Source organism: Rattus rattus, chromosome 1 (genome assembly GCF_011064425.1).
Source record: "Rattus rattus isolate New Zealand chromosome 1, Rrattus_CSIRO_v1, whole genome shotgun sequence".
Lineage (NCBI taxonomy): Eukaryota > Metazoa > Chordata > Mammalia > Rodentia > Muridae > Rattus > Rattus rattus.
Window position 1 is genome coordinate 58589244 of NC_046154.1, and position 20651 is coordinate 58609894.

The 20651-nt window shown below is 41.6% G+C and overlaps 1 protein-coding gene across 1 annotated transcript in view; it reads left to right on the plus strand.

Moving 5' to 3' along the window:
• The window catches only part of Fggy (FGGY carbohydrate kinase domain containing), a 364908-nt gene that overhangs the window by 174316 nt on the left and 169941 nt on the right, over positions 1–20651 (plus strand). The window contains exon 7 of the mRNA XM_032901907.1: positions 15521–15649. Coding sequence (XP_032757798.1) covers positions 15521–15649 — 129 coding nt within the window. The remainder of the gene's footprint in view (positions 1–15520; positions 15650–20651) is intronic.

Sequence of the window (20651 nt, forward strand, 5' to 3'; positions counted from 1 at the left end):
TGGAAGGCAGACACCATCATTATAATACAGCGGTATATCATACAGGGCACACTTCAGAACCAGTTGTGACTGTGGAGGAAAACAAATGTCCATAGTCAGACATTTGAAATTGGGGAATTCCTATCCTTGTTTCCTTTGTCTGCTATTGCACACCAATATACTAAAGTCTTAGAACTGCATGGTGCTCTTGAAACATATCTAACTTCTTTTAGCTTAGCATTTATTTCTCTGTTTCATTTACACTAAGACCTGCTTCCCACAACAAAAATATGTGTTTATTAACTAGTGTGCAGAATACTTTGGGAAGTATTCAGGCATGTATTTATATGGTTATACATTGCTCAGGGTGTGGGGCAGGAGGTCAGTTAGGGTAACCTTTCTGGATTTGGTAACCTTTCGTGGATCTCCACGCTGCCTCCTAGTGGATGTAGAGAAGGTAGCCATATGAAGGAGTAAGGAAGAGCACAGAGAGAAAATAGCTTTGGGCCCAGGACATGGAAAAGAACGAGGCCCATTCATCAAACCTAGGCAAGTGGGTATGTAAGCTTCAAGCAGGAAAAGAAAGGTAAATTATTGAAGTTTATGTTTTCATCTTAGTCTTACCAGTTTTATAAAAAAGAAGGAAAGTGCTGTATGGCCCTGAGTTGAAAGTTTTATAGGAACTGCTGGTTTCTGATGTGTGGAAGGCCTGCTTCTCTGCCTTGTCTGCTTAACTGGTTCAGCTGTCTGTCTGCATCTTTCTCCTCGGATTGCTTCACACTTTGAGAAGCCCTCTCCAGGAAGGTCAGGCGGAGCCCCAGATGTATGGCTCTTCTGTATCATTTGGCTTCGTCTTCCTGAAAGTTGGTTGGTCTTAATACAGCTCTGCCAACACAGCATGGTTACTTTTGTCTTCTTATTGTTTCAGAGTATTCTCGGACTGGTGCCCCACTTTCCCCTGTACTCATTTCTAGACTCATTTAGATAAGACTTTTGCATAACTAGAGGCCATGGCATTTTTCTGTGAAACGGTGTGCGCATATACAGCAGAGCCCTTAGAACCAGAGCTCCTCCAACTCCAAAAATGGGAGCTAAAGGTCCTGTGGGGGAAGAGAGGATAACAGACTCATTGGCATTCCCTTTCCTGCACCCTCCTATGCCACACAAGACAGTAGATTTCACAAAGCTTAGCTTTGTGTCATTGTCATTGGGTAACGGAAGAACCTCTTCCTATCCTTGGTGCAAAGGGTTTTCTGTTCTTGTCAATTTTCTAAAAAGTATGTCATTAAGTATTTTAGAAATAAAGGGAGGGAGGACAGAGAGTTGCTAGCTTCAAGTCTCTTGATTGGTCAGGAAGAAGGCCATCATTTACATGGAGGATACAGGTGCAAGGCTCACACTCCCCACAGAGTTCCCTTGAATGCTCTAACTGATGAAAAGAATTTTGGGAAATCTTTGCTTACTTTGGTTGATTTTGTGAGGATTCTTTAAAAGCATAGATCAAAGAGGCTCACTTCATCAGTGCTGGTGAGAAATCAGAAATGAGTCACAGTGATTTGTGTTTTCCATACACACAGGGGACATTGTGCATTAGAACCAGCTGGGGCACTGGTTCAGTTGGCTAGGAGCTGTAGCAAAGAGTTTTGTCTTGGTGGTAGAGGGTCAGACCCAAGCAAGTGTATTTCTTAAACATTTTAAGTGATCCTTGGGCATGGCAGGCATGGAACTGTGTCACTTGCTGACATCTGCCTGGTCTACTAGAACAGATGACAAATGAGGGGCTAAGATAATGAGAAGACAGGAGCTCAGGGAAAGGGTTAATGCCCATGCTTCCCTCTCTTTCTGCTCTTCCTCATTTCTGCCCCTTTACTTCCTCCCCCTTGACCATGCGGTTTGTTTTGGTTGTTCCAAGATATTTTTGTTGTTAGACAATAGGAAGATGGATACATTGGAAAAGGATGTGGGCTCACTCAGCTGGCATCAGTTCCTGGTTTTACTACTTAACCAAGCACTTTCTCCATATAAAGAATTGAGTTTCTAATGGCTGCCTTTTAGGTATTAGTAATCTGTATTTTGTTAATCATCTTCCCTTCTACTTACCCTATCAAACCTAAAAGCTTCATTCTTAATTTTTAATTATTTATTTTATGTGGATAAGTGTTTTACCTGCATGTATATCTGTCTACCACATGCATGCCTGGTACCCAAAGAAGCCAGAAAAAGGTGTGACATCTGCCATCTGACTTAGCAAAGACTCTGAGGTTCCTGTTCACACTGAGAAGGACAAATACAGGTCATCCCAATTCCAATTCTTTATCTTAAAAATGATACATTGAACAGATTGTTGTCACAAATCAATTAGAACAAAATGTGTATGAGCCAAACTGTAAGAGTATGTCCTTAACCTTCATGATGAACTCTATTTCTGATCTGAAGCATCTTGCAGCCCTTCCTGCAGGGTTCTGTGCTAATCGGAGCTCCCTAAGAGGCAGGAGTAAGCATGTGTGTGGCAGAGGCAGGGGTGAGTGAGAGTCTGTCAAGAAAGAAGGGGACTCATAAGAAAATATCTTACCCAATTCTGAAAGCTAGGGAGCCCCTAGAGTTTCTGGTTTAGGGCCCATATCGAAGGTCTGAGGAACAAGAGAGCCCGTGTTGTAGTTTCGGTATCATCAGCAGACTCAATGAGGCACAGGAAGAGCAGTGCTTCCAGTCCAGAGGTGTGAAAACTGCTGATGAGCTGGAAGGCCACCGGGTAGGAAGTTCATTCTTCCTCTGGGAAGCGTAAACCTCCTCAGGTCTTCACAGAGTAAGTGGATGAGACCATTTACACCTCAGATGTGAACATAAGCCTCACCCCAAAAGTACCTCACAGAAATAATCAGAATGTTGTTTGATCAAATTTCTGGATATCATGTGGCCAACTAAGTTTCTCAATTCCTCCCTGAAATAGGAGGCTGAATAGTCTATAGATCATTCTCACTAGCCAATCAGGTAACTTTCTCCTCTCATCTCTTAGCCTTTTTCATTCTTCTCTGTGTGGGCCAGCTTTCTACTCCACAGGAAACGTACCTAAGATAAGCCAGAAGGAGAAAGATTTCATCTGGCTTACAGTTTCAGGGTGGACAGTCCATGGTTGCTTGACCATGGCTTTAGGGCAAATGGCGGCATAAAGCATTGTGGTGTGGAGTGTGTGATATAACACAGCTGCTAACTTATGACTGTTAGGATGCTAAGAGCGAGGTCAAGGGACCATTATTACCTGTATATCCATACCTAGATACCATAACTTCCTTCTATTGGGCCACAACTAGGGAATATTACACCACTTTCTAACTGTATCAAAGACTGGTGACCAATCATATGAGTCTTTCAAGGCCCTTGAAGTTGTAAATCATCATATTCCCTGTGAAAGAGAAATCCTTTTGCCTCACCTTGAGATTTGCAGATTTTATGGTTAGATTACCCCCTTTCCTCTACAGTATACTTTGAAATAAAGCTAAGTCTGGATTGCTTTGAAACAGAAAAAGAAAAGATAAGTATTCAGTTCCAGACATGGTTAAATAATATGACGTACCTTAAAGTAATATAAATTCTCCCCTCTGTGTGTGTGTATGTGTGTCTGTGTGTGTGTGTGCATGCGCGTGCATGCGCGCGCGCGTTATTCATGTTTTAATTTGGTGTGTAAGCACATATATGTGCACATATGTATGTGAGAAACAGGGGTCTCCAATAATGTCTTCTCGATCTTTGCATTAGTCTTTGAGACAGGGTCTTGGCTGAACTGAACCTGGAGCTCACCAATCAGCTGGCCTGGCTGGCAAAGAAGCCCCAAGGTTCCCCTGTTGTCTGTTAAGAAGTGCTGAGATTATAGAAGTGTGCACTTTTGCTCCTAGTTTTTTTTTTTTTAACTCTGAATGTTGGTGATCAGACTCAAGTCTTGCTGATTGACTAGCAATCACTTTACAAAGTTACCTCCATAGCATTATGATACATTTTCTAATAGAAAACTTGATTAATGAGGAAAGACAGCTGTTGAGCTTAAAACACAGACTTTATGGTTGTATAAACATACAAACTCTGCTACAGAGAATTGAATAAGACATATCTTAATATTGTCTGATACTTTCTCAAATTTTATTACTAGTTATCTCAGGGAAAGGGAAATTTAAGGAGATAGCATTTTCTCTTTTTACTCTTGGTGTTTGTATTTTCTATAATGAAGTCTTAACTACCTTCAGCTTGATGTTCTCCATATTTATCCTTTGAAAGTCAGCTCTGTTGTTTATGCTAGGGCTTGGCGGACTGCTCCTATGGGTGTCCCAGAGACTGTGCAAACTCAAATGCCATCTCTGGAAACAATCCCAAAAGGTGACCCTTAGGTTCCCTCTCCTCCCTTTTCCTTCCCTATCTTTTTCTTTATCTTCCCTCCTCTAGTTTTCTGGAACATTAAAGCCTGTAGGAGTGTAGATCTAGTTCTTGCTGTGGTCAGTACTTCCTGTGGGGGCCCTTTTTATATCCTGGGTAAATGGACGTGGTGACTAATAGGCTTTGAGCCAATTATCTTTTATCATTTTGACTAAAATTTGTTCACTTCCCTAGGTCCTCTGTCCAAAGAATAAGACTTTTAAAATGAAGAAATTAGATTTATAAAGTTTGAACTTTCCATTTTTTATTAGTTGACCATTTTCCCCAAAATTTGTATGCTACCCCCAACCCATGTAACACAGAGATGTAGAGTTTAAGTGCTGTAAAGTTACAGCATGATTCTGGAATAGTCTTCTATTATAATCCCATGAGTTCACAGATTTGACTCCAATATTTTGATTAAAGTCAACTTGGCCAACTCTCCCTCTGTATTGGAGGGAGGATGCTCCTTAGCCTGCAGTAATGTCAGTGTCTTCTGCTTCTCCCTTTTACCTGAGGAAGCCTAATGGAGGGACTTTTCTCACAACCCAAATCGCCATTTCTTCTTTAATGGCTCCAGGTAGATGGTCTGATGCCACAGGTCAGGTTCTAGAATCAGACCTCAGAATCTTAGTCCCTGGATCTGGATCCTCGGAACATAAGAACTAATGCTCACAGCAGCCTTTGGGCATTTCCTTCTCTACTCCAGGCAGAGGAGAAATACTGTAGGGCTCTAGAACCTTTCATTTCAGGGTAAAGAGATTCTGGTTGCTGGAGGAAAAGTTTACAAGTAATATTCATAGTCTTTCTTCATGTAATTGAGATGTTTCTGAATTCTGATGAAATCTAGTATAGAAAAACAAACAAACAAACAAACAAACAAACAAAGCCAACAACTAACTGTCCTGTCAAAAGAACTAAACAATGCCCAGCTTGGTGCTCTTGCTTTTATGTTCAGTGTTTATTTACAGCTTGGCTTTTGAAACACAGTAGCTGTTACATTCAAGCAAGTTCTGCAACAACTTTTCTTTGTCCCCTGTGTGCTCCAAGTCCCCTTGTCTTGTCCACACATCTGTCCTTTGTTTAAGGAGATTAGACCTAAAGCCTGTCTCTCTCAAACATTGCTTCAGTGCTGGTTGACTTTTGCTCACTAGACTTGACTGAAAAGACACACCTTGTCCTGTTCTTTTCATCATCTGTCCAGTAAAATGGTTGGTTGTCAGGACAACGGCATAGAAAATAGGTCATTGTTAACCACATGAATTCTTTAAACCAACTTAATAAGCAAAATTCCAGCATTTGCTCCATATAAGGTTAAAGAAAAGATAATATTTTAGATACCCTTCCCCTTACAAACTGGACATTTCTCTGTAAAATCTCTAAGAATGCGTCAACACACACACACACACACGCGCACACACACACACACACACACACACACACACACTTACCACTCTCTCTTCAGCCCTGTCTGCATGCTTGATGGAGAACCTGTGGAATGTGCAGGCACTTTGGACCACCTTATTCTAAGTGCCAGACACAAGAAGCACCCAAGCAGTGTAGGGACTGTGTGCTTGCATCCTGATTATGGCTTTTATACATGGATTTTATGAATGTTTATCTACAAAGAATCTCAGTTTAGAGGGCTTGAGCTCTGAAAGTTGAGGCACGCACGCAAAGCCAGAGCACACTGACTGCCGAAATCACACTCTTCATAATAGCGCTCTGGCTTCCAGTCAAAAATGTGAGGAGTAGGGCTTTGAAAAGAGCACTTCTAAGATGAAATCTACGCTTTTCAAAACAATAGCAGAAAGCCTTTTCAAGGGTAAAACAGTTGGGGGAGAAAGAAATAATATGTAATTTAGTGTTCATTGAGTATAAGCAATTAATCCTGCCCTCTGGGGGTGAATTTAGTCTAGCTTATTTGCACATGAAAGTACAAGACTGGCTTCCTCTCTATGAAAGTAAGACATCTGGTTGGAAAGTGAAAAATTTGGTCAATTACCTGAATCGTGTTTGGTCTACATGGTAGAAAAGCCCCAGATGTCTTGGAATCCCCAGATGTTTGGCCTTGTGCGTTACCATCAGCCCTGCTGGCTGGCCCTTTCCTGTGAGAGTCGCTGTTTGACATCCCATAGAGGCAGCCATTGTGAGGAGGCTGTTACCTTCTGTGAGGCAGCAGTGTACGAACAGGAGTCTAGACTGCTCACCCACACCGGCCTCTGAGAACGTGTTCCTTGGCTATGCTGCACCAGTGAATGGAATAACACAAAGGAGCACAGTGATTAAAAGAATATCCTTTATTTTTCAGATAGATCACTTTTCCTGTCTTTATAATAATCAAATATTCTGTTCCATACTGAATTGCGGGTTCGGGAAAGGAAGTCCTTTGGACAGAAGTTTAAAACTGAGAAACTTAGGTCTGTAGTTTTGTTGCTGTTCTGTTTTTTAAATGTAGTTTTCATCAAACTGTGAAACAACAAATTAAAGTGCTGAAACCTCACATAGTACGTGGAGCAAAATGGCAGCTCAAGCCCCTCTTTGCTGACTCTGCCTTTTCTTAGATGTGGGGCTACTCTATGGCTGCATCTTACATAGCTCTAGAAAGCCATAGTCATCTGACAGTCCAGTGTTTTGTTGATTAAAATAATATTTCCTTTTGAAACCAGCATTTAGTGCTTAAAATAACTCCGAGGAGAATGCTTTCTACACTTACTCTTAAAACATTTCACTCCAAAGACTTAGCATGGAAACATGTGTTAAACTTGGAAGTCACATGAGAAAAACCAATTCCATGATTTGAAGCAAGTTTTAGTTAAATACTGGCCAGGATGATAGACTCTAGGCAGGACCTTTCCATGGTTCCCAGAAAGTGCCAAGGACTCACAGTTTACAGTGACTTATAAAGTCAAACCCATAAAGCTTCGTTTTGTACTTCCTGTCAGGTCCAGTCACGGCTGGACATATAGCCTGACATACTTCCTGCCTACATACCCCCTGCCTACATTCAGTCAGGGCAAGCATCCATCCTGATGGATTCCTGCCTGTGTACCGTCCATCTACATGTGATCAAGCATGTCCAGTGCAACCGGGTCAAACAAACTTGTTTAACAAGTGAAAACATAAACAGTGGTCTCTAGCATTTCAGGTGGCATCTGTCTGTGGGCAAGGGGTTTACCGATCAGAGGCACTTTTGTTTTACGAATCTCTTAGGCACAGTAACTAAAGCTTAAAACATAACTTTGGCTCTCATACATGACTACCGGGAGACATTTTTCCATGCTGGCAAACTGAATTCCATTATTGTGAATATTTTAACACCTTTCCTGGTTTCTGCAGCTTGCTCCCATGACCTCAGAAGCATATATCTTGTCACACACTAACATCATAGACCCCTCAAGGTTTTCAGCTCAGCCAGAATGAAGTATGTGACCTCTTTGTGCTAGGCAGTATCCCACATACCAGCACAGAGAGTTGTGATAACTGTAATAGTGTCTCTCACCTCGTGATTATTTTTTGTTCTATGTGGGATGTCAGCAATTGTGCATTATCTTGATGAATTATCATTACCACTCCAGGGGGAAAATTGCATTATTTTAGAATTCGTATAAGCATGAAGTTTTCACTGGAAAGAAATCCCTTACCCAAGGTCATAAGCCCTGAGAATAGTAAGGTTATGGACTGCGTTCAAGCTTGTATATTACCTAGCCTGAACTCCACAGGCTATGCTAACCTGCCTGCCTCTGACAAGACAGTTGAAAGAACTGTGCCCTCTGGGCCCTTATCATTGAAATTAGAAGAGGTAGGTGCAAGGGGGAAAAGTCTGTGTATAACCGAATGATGTAATTCCAGACACCATACTGTGGGGTTCTAGAGGAAAGAGGGATTAATTATGATCTACCTAGGGAAGGATTTTAGGAGGTAGCCTTAGGCTAGGTGAGAACAAAATAGGTCATCAACAATTATCTAGAGAATTAGGTCATTGTGGGTGTCAGAGCTGATGATTTCAAACTAAAAGACTACAGCTATGCCCTGAATAGTTCAGAACTGCCTCCCATAGCTCTGGAAGCTATTGAGTTTTGCCAGCTATTCTAGACTCCATATGGCTTATGGTCCTGGCTTCCTTCTGCATGCCACAGAGCGAACAGAGTGGTAGGAGGGGTAGAAAGCAGAGGAAGCCTCGTGAGTCAGGAGCCATGTTTTCAGTCTGTACTTTGCTTCTGTGGTTGCTTAACAACCAGAGATCCAGTTCCCTCTTTGGATTCCTGGTGTGTAAGGGTCAGTCTAGGAAAGGAGAAGGTAGATGTTTTCAATGTTAGAATATCGTGGCACTTTTGTTGCTGTGTACAGCCTATTAGTGGTACCTTGCTTTCCTACTCATTGCAGTCTATACCTAACTCACTTTCCCAAATTGCATGGCAAGTTGGGAAAGTTTCAGGCTTTAAAGTTAGACCTTAGAGTCTTCATCCTGATCTGATCCTCAAATGTAACCTCTTACTCTCTTCCCTCCCTGGTTAACTGAAAAAAATTTGAAATTTTGTGGTTTTGTTTTTATTCTATAAAATAATAAACTCTAATACTTAGACTCCAAGTTACAGAATCTAAATCTATTGCTTTCCAAAAGACTTTTCATTTCATTGATCTGTTATTAGGATGGAGAGGTATATGAACAGAAATGTTCCAAGAACAGTTACGAAAAGCTCATAGACCTGAATAATTATGTTGTTGAAATACTGCTCTTCCACTCGCTGACCTATTGCCGTCAGTAGTTACTAACTGGATTCTCTGAACCAGCTTGTCCAGCTGGGAGGACTCGAAGCTTATTCTGCAAGAATCTAGTATCCATAGTCTCTTGCTGCCATGGGAAGAGTCTTTGTGCCCAGGGAGAGGTGGCAGCATTCCTTCTGCCATTTTCTGTGTATGTCCATTGCCCTTGGTTTATGTCATTGTCCCGAGTTAGAAATGAGATTGCACCACTGGTGGGATTATATTAGTTTCTTTATCCCAGTAATATCTAGGATTGAGAGTTAAATTTAGTGTTCATCTGTTTTGTTTACTTTCTACTGAAATGCTGCATAGGTGGGCACATATAGGTGTGCAACTTTAATCTTCTTGTCTAAGTTCATCAATACATGTTTTATGGTCTTTAAAAAATCAACAAAACTTTGTAAGTTTCTTAAGTAAACATTACTTTTCATGCTTGAGAGTGAGAGAAAGCATATGGAAAGAAATAAAAGTCTGTGAGTTATTTCTTTTCTACTGGGAGAGATGGACAGAACCTAATACAGAGATATAACATGTAAGCGTTATTTAAAAGTATATTTAAATTATAGGGTAAATAGGGGATATTAATACTAGGAATACAAAATCAGGGATCTTTAGTATGTATCAAACCATATAAACTATGGAGTACATGTAAGACACATTCAGTAACAGATGTAATTCAGAAATGATACTAGAAAGCACTGATTTCCTCTATCCTGATCCTTGACCTGTTTTCTAGTGGGTGGCACACGGTAGATGTCTACTCATGATTTCTACAGTGAGTGCTAACCAATACCATACAATTTGATGTGAAACAGTAATGGAAATGGAATTTTGTTTCGAGTCATAATGATTTCTAGGAGGCATGTCAGACATTGTCCTTAAAGAGTAGAAGAACACCAGCTCTGTTTTTCTCAGGAAGTCTCTACTTAGATGAATCATTCAGGACATGTGTAACTCCAATCCAGGAGCCGAGACTACTACAATCTTTTCAGCCATTTTCTACCAGTGTCCCAGTTTTCTATAAAATCCCCTGAGCTGACCTACCCATGTGATCTGAGTCAGGCAAGACCTTACCATTCTCTGGAATCAGTCAAGCATGTACCATATCTGTGCGAAACAACAGTCTTAAGAATTGCCCCTGAATACTGCATAGTGGTTGAGAATTGTATGTTCTCAGTCTTGTTCCCCACTTTTAAATCAGATTGAAAGTAGGTTGAGTTTGAAAGAATTCCAGAACTCTAACTGGCAGGGCAAAGTGTCCTTTAGTGCAGTCTTGGACATAATCTGGTTGGCCTCTCAGCCTTGCCCAACTGAGCGGTACTAGCATTCCACAGCAAGCACAAGGAAGCAGGGTCACATGCCACCCACGCCCAAACCTCTCTGACATTTCCGTGGGCCTGGAGCCAAATCTCCCCCTGTGTTTCATCTCCCTCTCAGAATACAAAAGAACACTGAACCTTCCAGTTAATTCAATACCCTCCCCCCTTCCTGGAGAGGATAACAGTTCTGTTGACCATTATAATGCATCTTCTGTCTCCCAGCAATCCACATAGTCATTAATTTCTGCTGCTGACATCAGGAAAGAGGATTATGTGTGTGTCTGAAACTGTTCCCAGAGTGCTCATTAGTCATAGATAATTGAAAAACTGGTAGGGGAAGGTTTGGTGTAATAGGAGCCCTGCTTGTGAAGAGGGACTGCAGCCACCCGGTAATTGTAGGCTCCAGCTTTGACCACTCGGGCCAAATATGTCCATTCAGATGGGAATTCATGGGGCCCAGGAGTCCTCAGGGTCATCTGATATCCCAAGGTGAAAGTGTAACACAGCCAGAGATCAGTGTGTGGGTGAATTGTCCATGGGTTTCTTTCCTGTTCCTTGAGGAACAAGACTTAGAAAAGATGCAGGGAATCTGCTTTCATTTTGTTTCTATTTAAACTTAGGCCAATTTGGTTTGTTATAAACAAACACGAGGTCATGATGTGGAAGGACATTGATGGTTCAGGAGAGTTCCTCACAGCACATGCTATCTGTGCTATTACAGAAATTGTCTTTTGTTTTTGTTTTTGTTTTTTTTCCTAGAAACTTCTAGACATACATGTGCTCATGTGATTGAACGTTTGTAGTCTTTAAAAGGATCATGAATATGACATTGGATGAGCACTATTCTGCATCCTGACCTGGTCCCTTATTTTATCCTTCTCTTTCTCTCAAATTCATACCTTAATTCTTCCTCATGTATTTTAATGACTACTTAGGATTCTGTGGAATAGATGAAATGGTTTATTTGTTTGTTGTTAGTTTGTTTGCTTGCTTGTTTTCCTTCTTCCTTCCTTTACTCTCTCCTCTTTCCCTCCCCCCTCCCCCCGCCGCCTCTAATCAGACCGGAAGAGAAACACCTACTATACAAGAAATGTTTGTTCAAATAGAACATAAAAGAGCATGGGTTAATAGAAATCCACCCACACCCCCATTGGAAACATTTGTGTGTGTGTGTGTGTGTGTGTGTGTGTGTGTGTGTGTGTGTGTGTGTGAGAGAGAGAGAGATTTACTTCCTAGGAATGTAATTTAGTCATATTCTTCTGCATAATATTTTACAGCCTGCATTTTTCACTTGTTTGGGAGATAAAATAATGTTTCCTATGCTAGCCTTTCCTCACACAGTAGGTTCACATTTTTAAAAACCAAGTCCTGGGTTAAGTGTGAGCAGGTCCTCAGTGCCTTGCTATCTAGAGCCACATGCTGCCTCTTTCATAAGCACCCCTGGTTCTCCACCCCTTCTCAGTACTTATGTCCTCATAGACTGGATACTTACATCAGCTCCTGGCCCTTCTGGACTCCCTACAGTGAACCACCATTTCTTTTGATAGAGCTATTTTCTGGAACATTCCAATTCTAGTATGATAGCATATATTGTTTACTTTGGAAAGTCATCTCATCCACTTCCCAGGTGTTATCTCTAACTTGAAGAGTTCGTTCATTCTCTGAGGCCAGCGTAGGGAGTTCTCCTCATTTCTTTAGGCACATCACATATATTCTACCTTTTGGAGATCTTCATGGTTTATTATCTTAGTTTCCCAACTTCTTAGTTGTAGACTTCAGTGTGAATCTTTTAAAATTGTAGGGGCTGCTTTCACTTAGAACTTGGCACAGGGTAGGTGACAATCGGTGTGGAGCGTCTTCTAAGCATGTTTGTAACTGGTTTGTGAAACACGAGTGAGCGCTTTGACAAAGCATAGAAGGGATTGCAATGCTGAGTCAGGGACATTAACTCCGGGAAAAGCAGTGCTGTGGTTTATTAAATTTTCTGGTGAATGAAAACGTTTGGGAAAGTTATCAGGTCGCATTTAACAACCCTATTCCTTCTCTGATGCTTCTGGCTGAGAAAACGTGGATGTGGAAGGGAGATTTCTTGAATTCTCACAATGCCTATTTCCACCTTCCTGTTTCATGTTGTGCCCTTCTGGTTTGGATAAACAAAGTCCCTGCTTGTTTGAGGTTAGATGGCTGATTCCTGAACACTGTGGTTCCAATTTAAGGAGGGATATTCATCATGGGGAACATTAACTTTTATTCCTAGATCACTAGCCTCAGAAGGCTGGCCTACTGCCCTGGGCTGAATTGTCTGGGGATAGAGCTGAGACAGATGTGGTATCAGTTGTTGACTGAGAATGCTTATCTGTGACAGGGGAAACCCTCAGTGGATATAGTTCCACATCACTTTGGCCAGCCAAGAAGCGTTGTAGGGTGAGGTGCGCATAACAGGCTTCCCTCCTTTGAGTCACGGGATATTCAAGAGACTTCAGCTTGGCAGTTGGCTTCTGTCTGCACCCTCAATGTTTTAGCCTGGTCAGCTTTTCCTTTCTTGATAAGAGAAGTCAAGACATAGCATCTCCTCCTCCATACTCTATATCAAAGCTACCACCATGGTCAGTTATTTCTCGCTCCACAAAGTCTCTCATGTCTTCTTTATTCCTGATTCTAGTTACCCTGACCTTAATGGCTCTTCGGTTTTCTTTTCTATTCTCAAGTGTGTCCTCTCCTAAAGTGTTGCTGGAATGAGCATACAAAAACCCAAGTGGAGCCATCACACTCTCTGAAATCACTGTACAGTGGGTTCTAGCTTGTCAGTGCTGCGGCCCAGGCACTGCAGTGTTATCGTAAGGTCTGCCTCTCCATTCGTCCCTGACTGCGTTCGCCCTCTTCTCCCAGCCCACGTGCATTCTGACAAGCAGATCTGCTGTAGCCCAGGGCTCTGCTTACAGTCTTCTGCCGCTTTCTCGGAGAGGCCAGATTGGTTCATTTACCACTTAAGTTCTTTATCTAAATCTCCCCGGAAAAAAAGAGGTCCACCATGTAAAATATCTAAAAATGTATGGCAAAGTTACTCCCTCTAAAGCTGTAGACCTTGAAGATGAAGGTAGACCAAAATTTTCCTTCTTTACTTTTTTACATAGAAATCAAACCTAAAACCAACTCTTCAGGCAGGATTTCCAAATGGTAGTGGTTTTAACAAGTACAATAATGCTTGTTTTAGAAATACTTTTCTTGATCCCTTCATTTATTCAAAGCATGTTTGAGAAAAATTCATACTTCAGATATCAGAGTACAAGACTTGATGTCAGAGAAGACTCTAAAGGCCTACCTCCAGCTCTTAAGCTGTGTGGCTGCAGGAAATTTACTCTTCTAAAACCTTCAGATTCCTGACTGCCTGTGAGACTCGAACACGGCACATATACCCGCCGTAGGAATTGTTAGTAAAACCAAGTGGCTAAATGTGTGGTGTGTTCGTAGTCGAGTTCAGAGACTCGATGGCTTCATCCCAAGAGGGATGCTGCATTTGCAGACTGTATATGGTGACATAATTATGAGACTCTATAATGTAGAAGACAACTCTTCCTTAGTTCTTATGCCCTGCGAAATCAGTCCAGACCAGAGGTTAGCCTGCTTCTACTCTTATGTTTGTACCTTGTTCTTTAGACCAGAATAATTCAACTGGACTCTTCTAGCCCTCACAATGAAGGTCTTAAAACGTAGATGAATTAATTCAGATATGTATTCAGATTGTACATAAAAATATCATTTCAACATTTAATTGGTTTGGCAATTCTTTTTAGTTGTGCTTAAGAATAAAGCCCAGGATTCTATCCACACTAGATAGGCACAATATCAATAAACCACACCCCCAACTTATGTGAAATTAATAGTGAGATATTTTACATTCACCTTCCCAAACTGAATGACTCTTTGGTGTATGTCCTGCATTTCTCACCAAACATATCACAGTTCACATACTAGATTTCCACTGGAATTTTTTTTTCCTTTTCTTAAATGAATGCTAGGAAAGTAAAATTACACACCCAGATTATTCCAAACATACTTTGGTTTTCAAAACAGAAATTCAATGATTTTAAATTTTAAATGTAAATTAATTAAAATTAGTTTTGAATAAAGATGCTCTAAAACCATAGTGATATCAGTCTTTTGGGCTAACCTATTTTCAGAGTTGTAGACAGAAGCTCGACATTTAAAATAGTTGTCTGTGTAGACTGGGGAGGTGCTTTGCTTCCAGTTAGTGTGCGCTGTTGGAGCCGTTTGTCATGTTCATTTACCTTTCTCAGAGCTGAAATCCTAAGGCACTGCTGCCCATCCTAGAATCAATCAAGGAGATTGTATACTACATATGGTATAAGTCTTAGACAACCCCTGGAGGGCAGAGATCCATCTAGAGTATCTTTTAGAGTGAAAAGGATTCTGCCTCTGTCAAACAGCTAGCAACAGAGAGATCGCTTCATTTTCTTCTACCTCACATGGTTTTCTGTGTCTTTATCTCATCTCCCTAACTAGGTGGAAAACAAGAACAGCCTTTTACCGCTCCACAGTGCCCACATAAAGCTAGACAATCAATAAATTATTAACTAAAAGCCTGCCTGACTGTAAGAACTCAAGGTCGCTTGAAATATCAGGGTCACTGCATTGCAAAACTCCAAAGAATTGTTTCTGTGTAAGCAGTAGCCTCTGGAATCCCCAAGGTTTCAGCTGGGCTGTCTCATCCAGCTGGAACAGAAAACTCAAGGAATTCTTTCTTGGAACAAAATATTTTCTTCCCTTAGCCTGTGATAGGAAACAACTACAGAAGTCACTTTTCTGTTTCTTTTGGAGTGTGTGTTTACATGCATATCAAAGATGTATACCAAGGCCACGGAATGAGCAAAAGGACATGTCATGGCTGCATGGTCTCTGTCTTTGTGAAGTTGAGAAAACACAGGCTTGGAGGATGGAGCAAAAAGGTTTCCTTAAAAACCCCCCCCCCCCCGGTTCCCTTTAGTGTATTCCAGACTGATGGGCGTTTGCTTTCTCTCATGTCTACCCAGGAAATCTCGCCTTGCCTCCTGGAGCTTCTCTTGGAAGTGGGCTAATACCAGAAGCAGCCAGAGAGCTGGGCCTTCCTTCGGGAATTGCGGTGGCAGCCTCCCTCATTGATGCCCACGCAGGAGGACTAGGTAACCTCTCCTCCCCTCCAGCACCAGTCCCGTGGGTTCTCCGGCACACGGTGTGGCCAAGAAGCCAGGATCCTTCTCTGTTTCCCCGAAAAGGTCAAGGGCTGATGAGTCAGTGTAAGAACCGAATGCCTTTATCCATGTAGGCTCTTGAATAGAGTTAGGCAACTTTTAATCACATATATAATTTGTTTCTAAATTATTAATTTCTTAATACATCACAATATAAAAATTAATCTAGATAGTTCTGCAGCTTACTGAAATTCAAAAAATGTATGTTCATTTGCATCTATAATGGGTGATGGTAGAGTGTTTTCATGTAGTCTTCTAAGCATAATATATTGATTTAGTAAAATGTTAGCTTTTTTCATAAATTCAATTACCCAATTGATGTCTTGATTTCGTTTTCTATGTAACTTTCAAGTCTTCAGGTCTCGTATTTGTTTATTCATTTTTCAAAACCCCAGCTGACCTCTCACCACACTCTGGCATGGTGCTAGGGATAAGGGATGTGAAACAAAGCCTGCGACTGGTGTGGGAGCTCAATGGTAAAGCATTTGTCTAGTGTGGGTAGGGTGTGGGATTCAGTTCTTAACACCTTAACACTATCTAACTGGAATGAAATAAAACAAAACCAAATTCTCCCCCCAATTTTTAGTAGGAAAAATACAGTGAAGCAAAGAATTATAGTTACATGTGGAGACTGTACTACTACTCCAGATTCCTTCTGTTTTCTTTTTTGGATACTATAATACTCAGAATTTCTCAATTTTACTATGGTCATATATTTTCCCTAACCTTTAGTACAAGAACATTTGTTTCAAATTAGGGCTTGTAATTCATAAGGCAAATATACCAACACAAATGTTAATACATGACTTTGAATTTGCAGAATAGAATGGTATAAAGTAGACCAGAGCAAGTCAGAACACAGCAGACTATGTCTCCCATGGTGAAGGTAAATAAATACTGTGGTGCAGACCTATGTTTCCATTTGTGAGTGTATGTATGCATTTACCAGGCCAAAATGAAAGTCTGATAATGCATTATCGTCATAAAACTTCAGGCATGTGCGGTGACACGTACCTGTAGTTTTAGCTGTTTGGAGAAATGAGGCAAGAGTTTAGCCAGTCAGGTGGCCCAGGAAGAGTCCAAAACTTAATTGCTTGTTCACACTTTACTTTAGAGAAAGTGATTCTCAATTTGTAGGTCATGACCCCTTTGGGGGATTAAACGACCCCTTCACAGAGCTGCTGAAGACCATTGGAAAACACAGATATTTACATTCTGATTCAACAGTATCAAAACTACAGTTACAAAGTAGAAATGAAAATAATTTAATTGCTGGGGGAACTTAATATTAAGTTTCAAGCATTAGGAAGGTTGGAAGCCTGTGCCTTAGAATGAAGAGCTGACTCTTTAAAGGACTTACATATACTGTGTTTCCAGATCTCATTCCATTATATCTCTGTCTTGGCACATATGTTCTCTGCCTAGAAATGACTGTTAAAGTCTCAGTGTACTTTACACTGCTGTAGCAGAATACCTGAGGCCACAGACACCCAGAGTGTAAATTTATGCTTTAGAGTTTTGTAGCCTGGAAATACAAGGTCAGGACACTGATATTTCCTAAAGGCTTGTCTGTGTTAAAAGGCAGAAAGACAGGGAACACACAGTGGAATGGGCTGCTTTCACTCAGAGCCCCTTCATTAATACCCAGCCCCACCATACTGAACAGCATTTACAGTTCCCACCTGTTAACATTGTGCCAATGGGGGAGGGTGTTGTGAACCACAGTCATTTCAGGTATGTAACGCTCTCGATTGAGGTCTATACAAGCGTCCTCCTTCACAGGGAGTTCACTGGAACAGTCAGATGTAAATGTTCTGTTAATTGGGCTTCTTTCATCACATTCATTTATTTAATGATGACGTCATGTTGTAATTTTATGATTGATCTGATTTCTTCTCTACCAGACTGTGAACTCCTTGTGAATAAGGACATCATATTATTCATATCATATTCCTAGTAGTGAGCCTTGTATTGTGTTTTTACAGGTGACTAAGAAATGTGTTGAGTAAAGTCACATTAAACTTTAGAGTGAAGTGTCGTCTGTTTCCTGATGTTCGGATTGGGTGGCACTTATCAGCTTGAGGGCTCCTCCCCTCTTTATCTTTCTGTTCTCAGGCTCTGGTCCAGAGACAGAATAAACAAGAGTACTGCATGTGTGATAGTTGGGTGATGTATGGTGTGGCTCTGACCACAGACAAGGTTGTTTTTCTCCAGCACTTCCCAGTATGAGCAGTGCTTCTGAATAGAATGTCATGTGTTGGGCTTTCAAGCAGCGTCACAGACAGAAGTGGAGGTGTGGACAGACATGGAGTGTTCCTGCCTCACAGTCACTCTGACGGTGTAGGTCACAGAGGCAGGCAGGGAGCTTTCTTCACCCTCTTCTGCAATTGTCCCTGGGGTGACAGTTTCAACCATTTGCTTCACCCAGGTGACAAACACTTGGCCGTGGCTATTACTTGCTTCAGGGAAGAGAACCTCGCAGTGGCGAGCTGCAGGCATTGTGGTTTCCTTGTCAGCTTCTAAGGACGTGTCAAAACTCACCTTCTTCTTTCAGCCCAGGACACTCTGTACTGTCAGAGAGGGGAAACTCCTAGATAGTCCCAATGTATTGCCTAAATGCAGAGCTCACTGAAAGAAATATTGCTTCTAGAATCTTTGGCTTATGTCTTCTGTGCTAAAGTTCTCTCATATTCATTAATCAGTTCCCCATCTATGGAAAGTGAGTTTGTGAAGTTCAAAGATAGAATAAATTCCTAGGTTCTTAAAGGACAGAACTGAAGCCTGTGCTGACTGGGGAGGGTGGGTGAAGGGGTTCTCATTACTGATAGTTCTGATCAGGTTTTATCCTTATAGCTTTTTTTTCCAGTCTCTTGTTCCATCACCTTGCAGCCATCTCAGGATTAGGGTAGCAGGGAAGGTAAAGGGTGGATGCAAAAATTCCACTCCTTATCACCTTGTATCTGTCATGTCGGATTGCAGAGGAGAACAGAGGCATGAGAGACCCGAGAAGACCATTGGACCACAGATAAACTAAAGATGCATAACAAGCTTGTGCAGACCTGTCTGTTCTGGGTCTGGACCCGGACATTATCAGCAGTGAGCAAACCAGACAAGTGTCATTCCTTCGGGAGAGACTTGTATTGTTCTTTCCTGCTGTGTTTATGAAGCTTTATAGAGCTGGCTTGAGATAGCAGGTCTCTGACCAGACTAAATTCCTGTCCTGCCTACAAACGGGCTACCTCTTAAGCTTTTGTTTTTGATGGGAAAGGTTAGCAATGGCTCTTTTCCTTTTTTTTCTGTGAGAACTAGTGATATATACATCACGCACACGCATGCGCATGCACACACATTCCATATTCATATACCCCTTAAAGCAAATGGTATAGTGGTCGCCACACATTAGGCACCCAATAATGAAGCCTCTCTTTTTGGTTTTCTCACCCCAGAACCAAAATGCATATTACAAAGGGAGACTTTAGTGGATGAAGGCCTTTGATTTGTCCATGAAGTTCCCTTCCAGGTGTGAAATATCTCTCAGCAGCACTTCCACTCCCTTCCCTGTAGATAGGCAGGCAGAAAAGAAGAATCCAAAGATCTGACTCCCTCTGTCTCGCCAGGTGCCCTGATTTTGTCTTTCTTATGTCTTCTAAATGAATGTGGAAATCAGTACTCTCAGTTGTATAGGTTTCAATCAGAAACAGCCATACGAACCGTTGCTGAGACCCCAAATGTCAATATAAGAGCCCACCTTTGTAGTGAGATGCCATGCAGGCCTCTCAGAAAGTTTCCCTGACAGTTGTGGGATGACATATGCTGGCCTGACTTGACCAGCTATGGACCCCATATTCTGATCAGGAGGAGGGATCAGCTCTCAGCAGAAATACCCCATAGACTCTCATTCCCAAAGACAGCCTGGGAGGGCGAGATAAAGATCAAAGGGCAACACAACTCAATTCATGTGTTTTCCAGTCTGGAAACAGAGGAGGAAGGACTTTGTGGGAATGAAAAATCAAAGATAAAAGAACATTTTGTTCTTAAGGGACTGGTTGGTGAGTTCTCCAGCAGACAGGCAGCAGATAGGAGGAGTTTTGTTTGCACTTTGTGGGGGTGGTTCTGGCCAGGACTCCTGCTGCTGGTATTTTTCTAGCTTGTAAAAATAGCATTAACTTTGTTCCAGGTCTCTTCTTGGCTGCAGCGCCCCAACTGTCCTGAAAGGAAATAGCAACTTCATATTTCTCTCAGGCCCCCTCTCCTTTCAGTGGATCTTGTCTATCGGACAAACTTCTGCCTATGCCTATCCATCAAAGCTTGGAGATGCTGCCATCTTCTTACAGAAGCCTTCCTTGACTCCCTGACTCCCAAGCTAAATGAAGCCCTCCTTTGCCCGTGTTCGTGCTGTATCTTATATTCGCTGGTCTGTATGTCGATGTCATCTTATTTACTTATGTGTGGGTTCTCGTAGCATATCCTGAACAGCTGCTGTCACAGTTAGTGATTGGGTCAAGGGAAGGATGGCATTCCCTTACCCGTGGGCACTTACTTCAGCTGGGAGGCAGCTGTCCTTGTATGGTAGCTGTACTTGGTTCCCTTCTTCAGCAGCAAGCATTAGGTCCAAGCAATTCTTCAGCTAGTCCTAAATGCCTCAAAATCTCCATAATTTCTGTTTACAGTCATGTTAGCATGTCTTGGTCAAAATCATACATTTTGCTAGGTTGATCATAATCCCTTGATTCTCAACACTGGATTCGCTGTCGGATGCTGCATTGCTTTTAACTGCTCTTCTGAGCTGTGGTGTTGAAACAAAGTAAGGATTTTCTATTTTCTTTCTTTTTGTTTATTTTTCTAATGGCAGAAGAATTTATTTAGCCCATCTTAGGGAAAGAACCTCTGGTCCTTGCCTTGCTAGGACAAAGAAGTTTCTTTTAGTGACAAA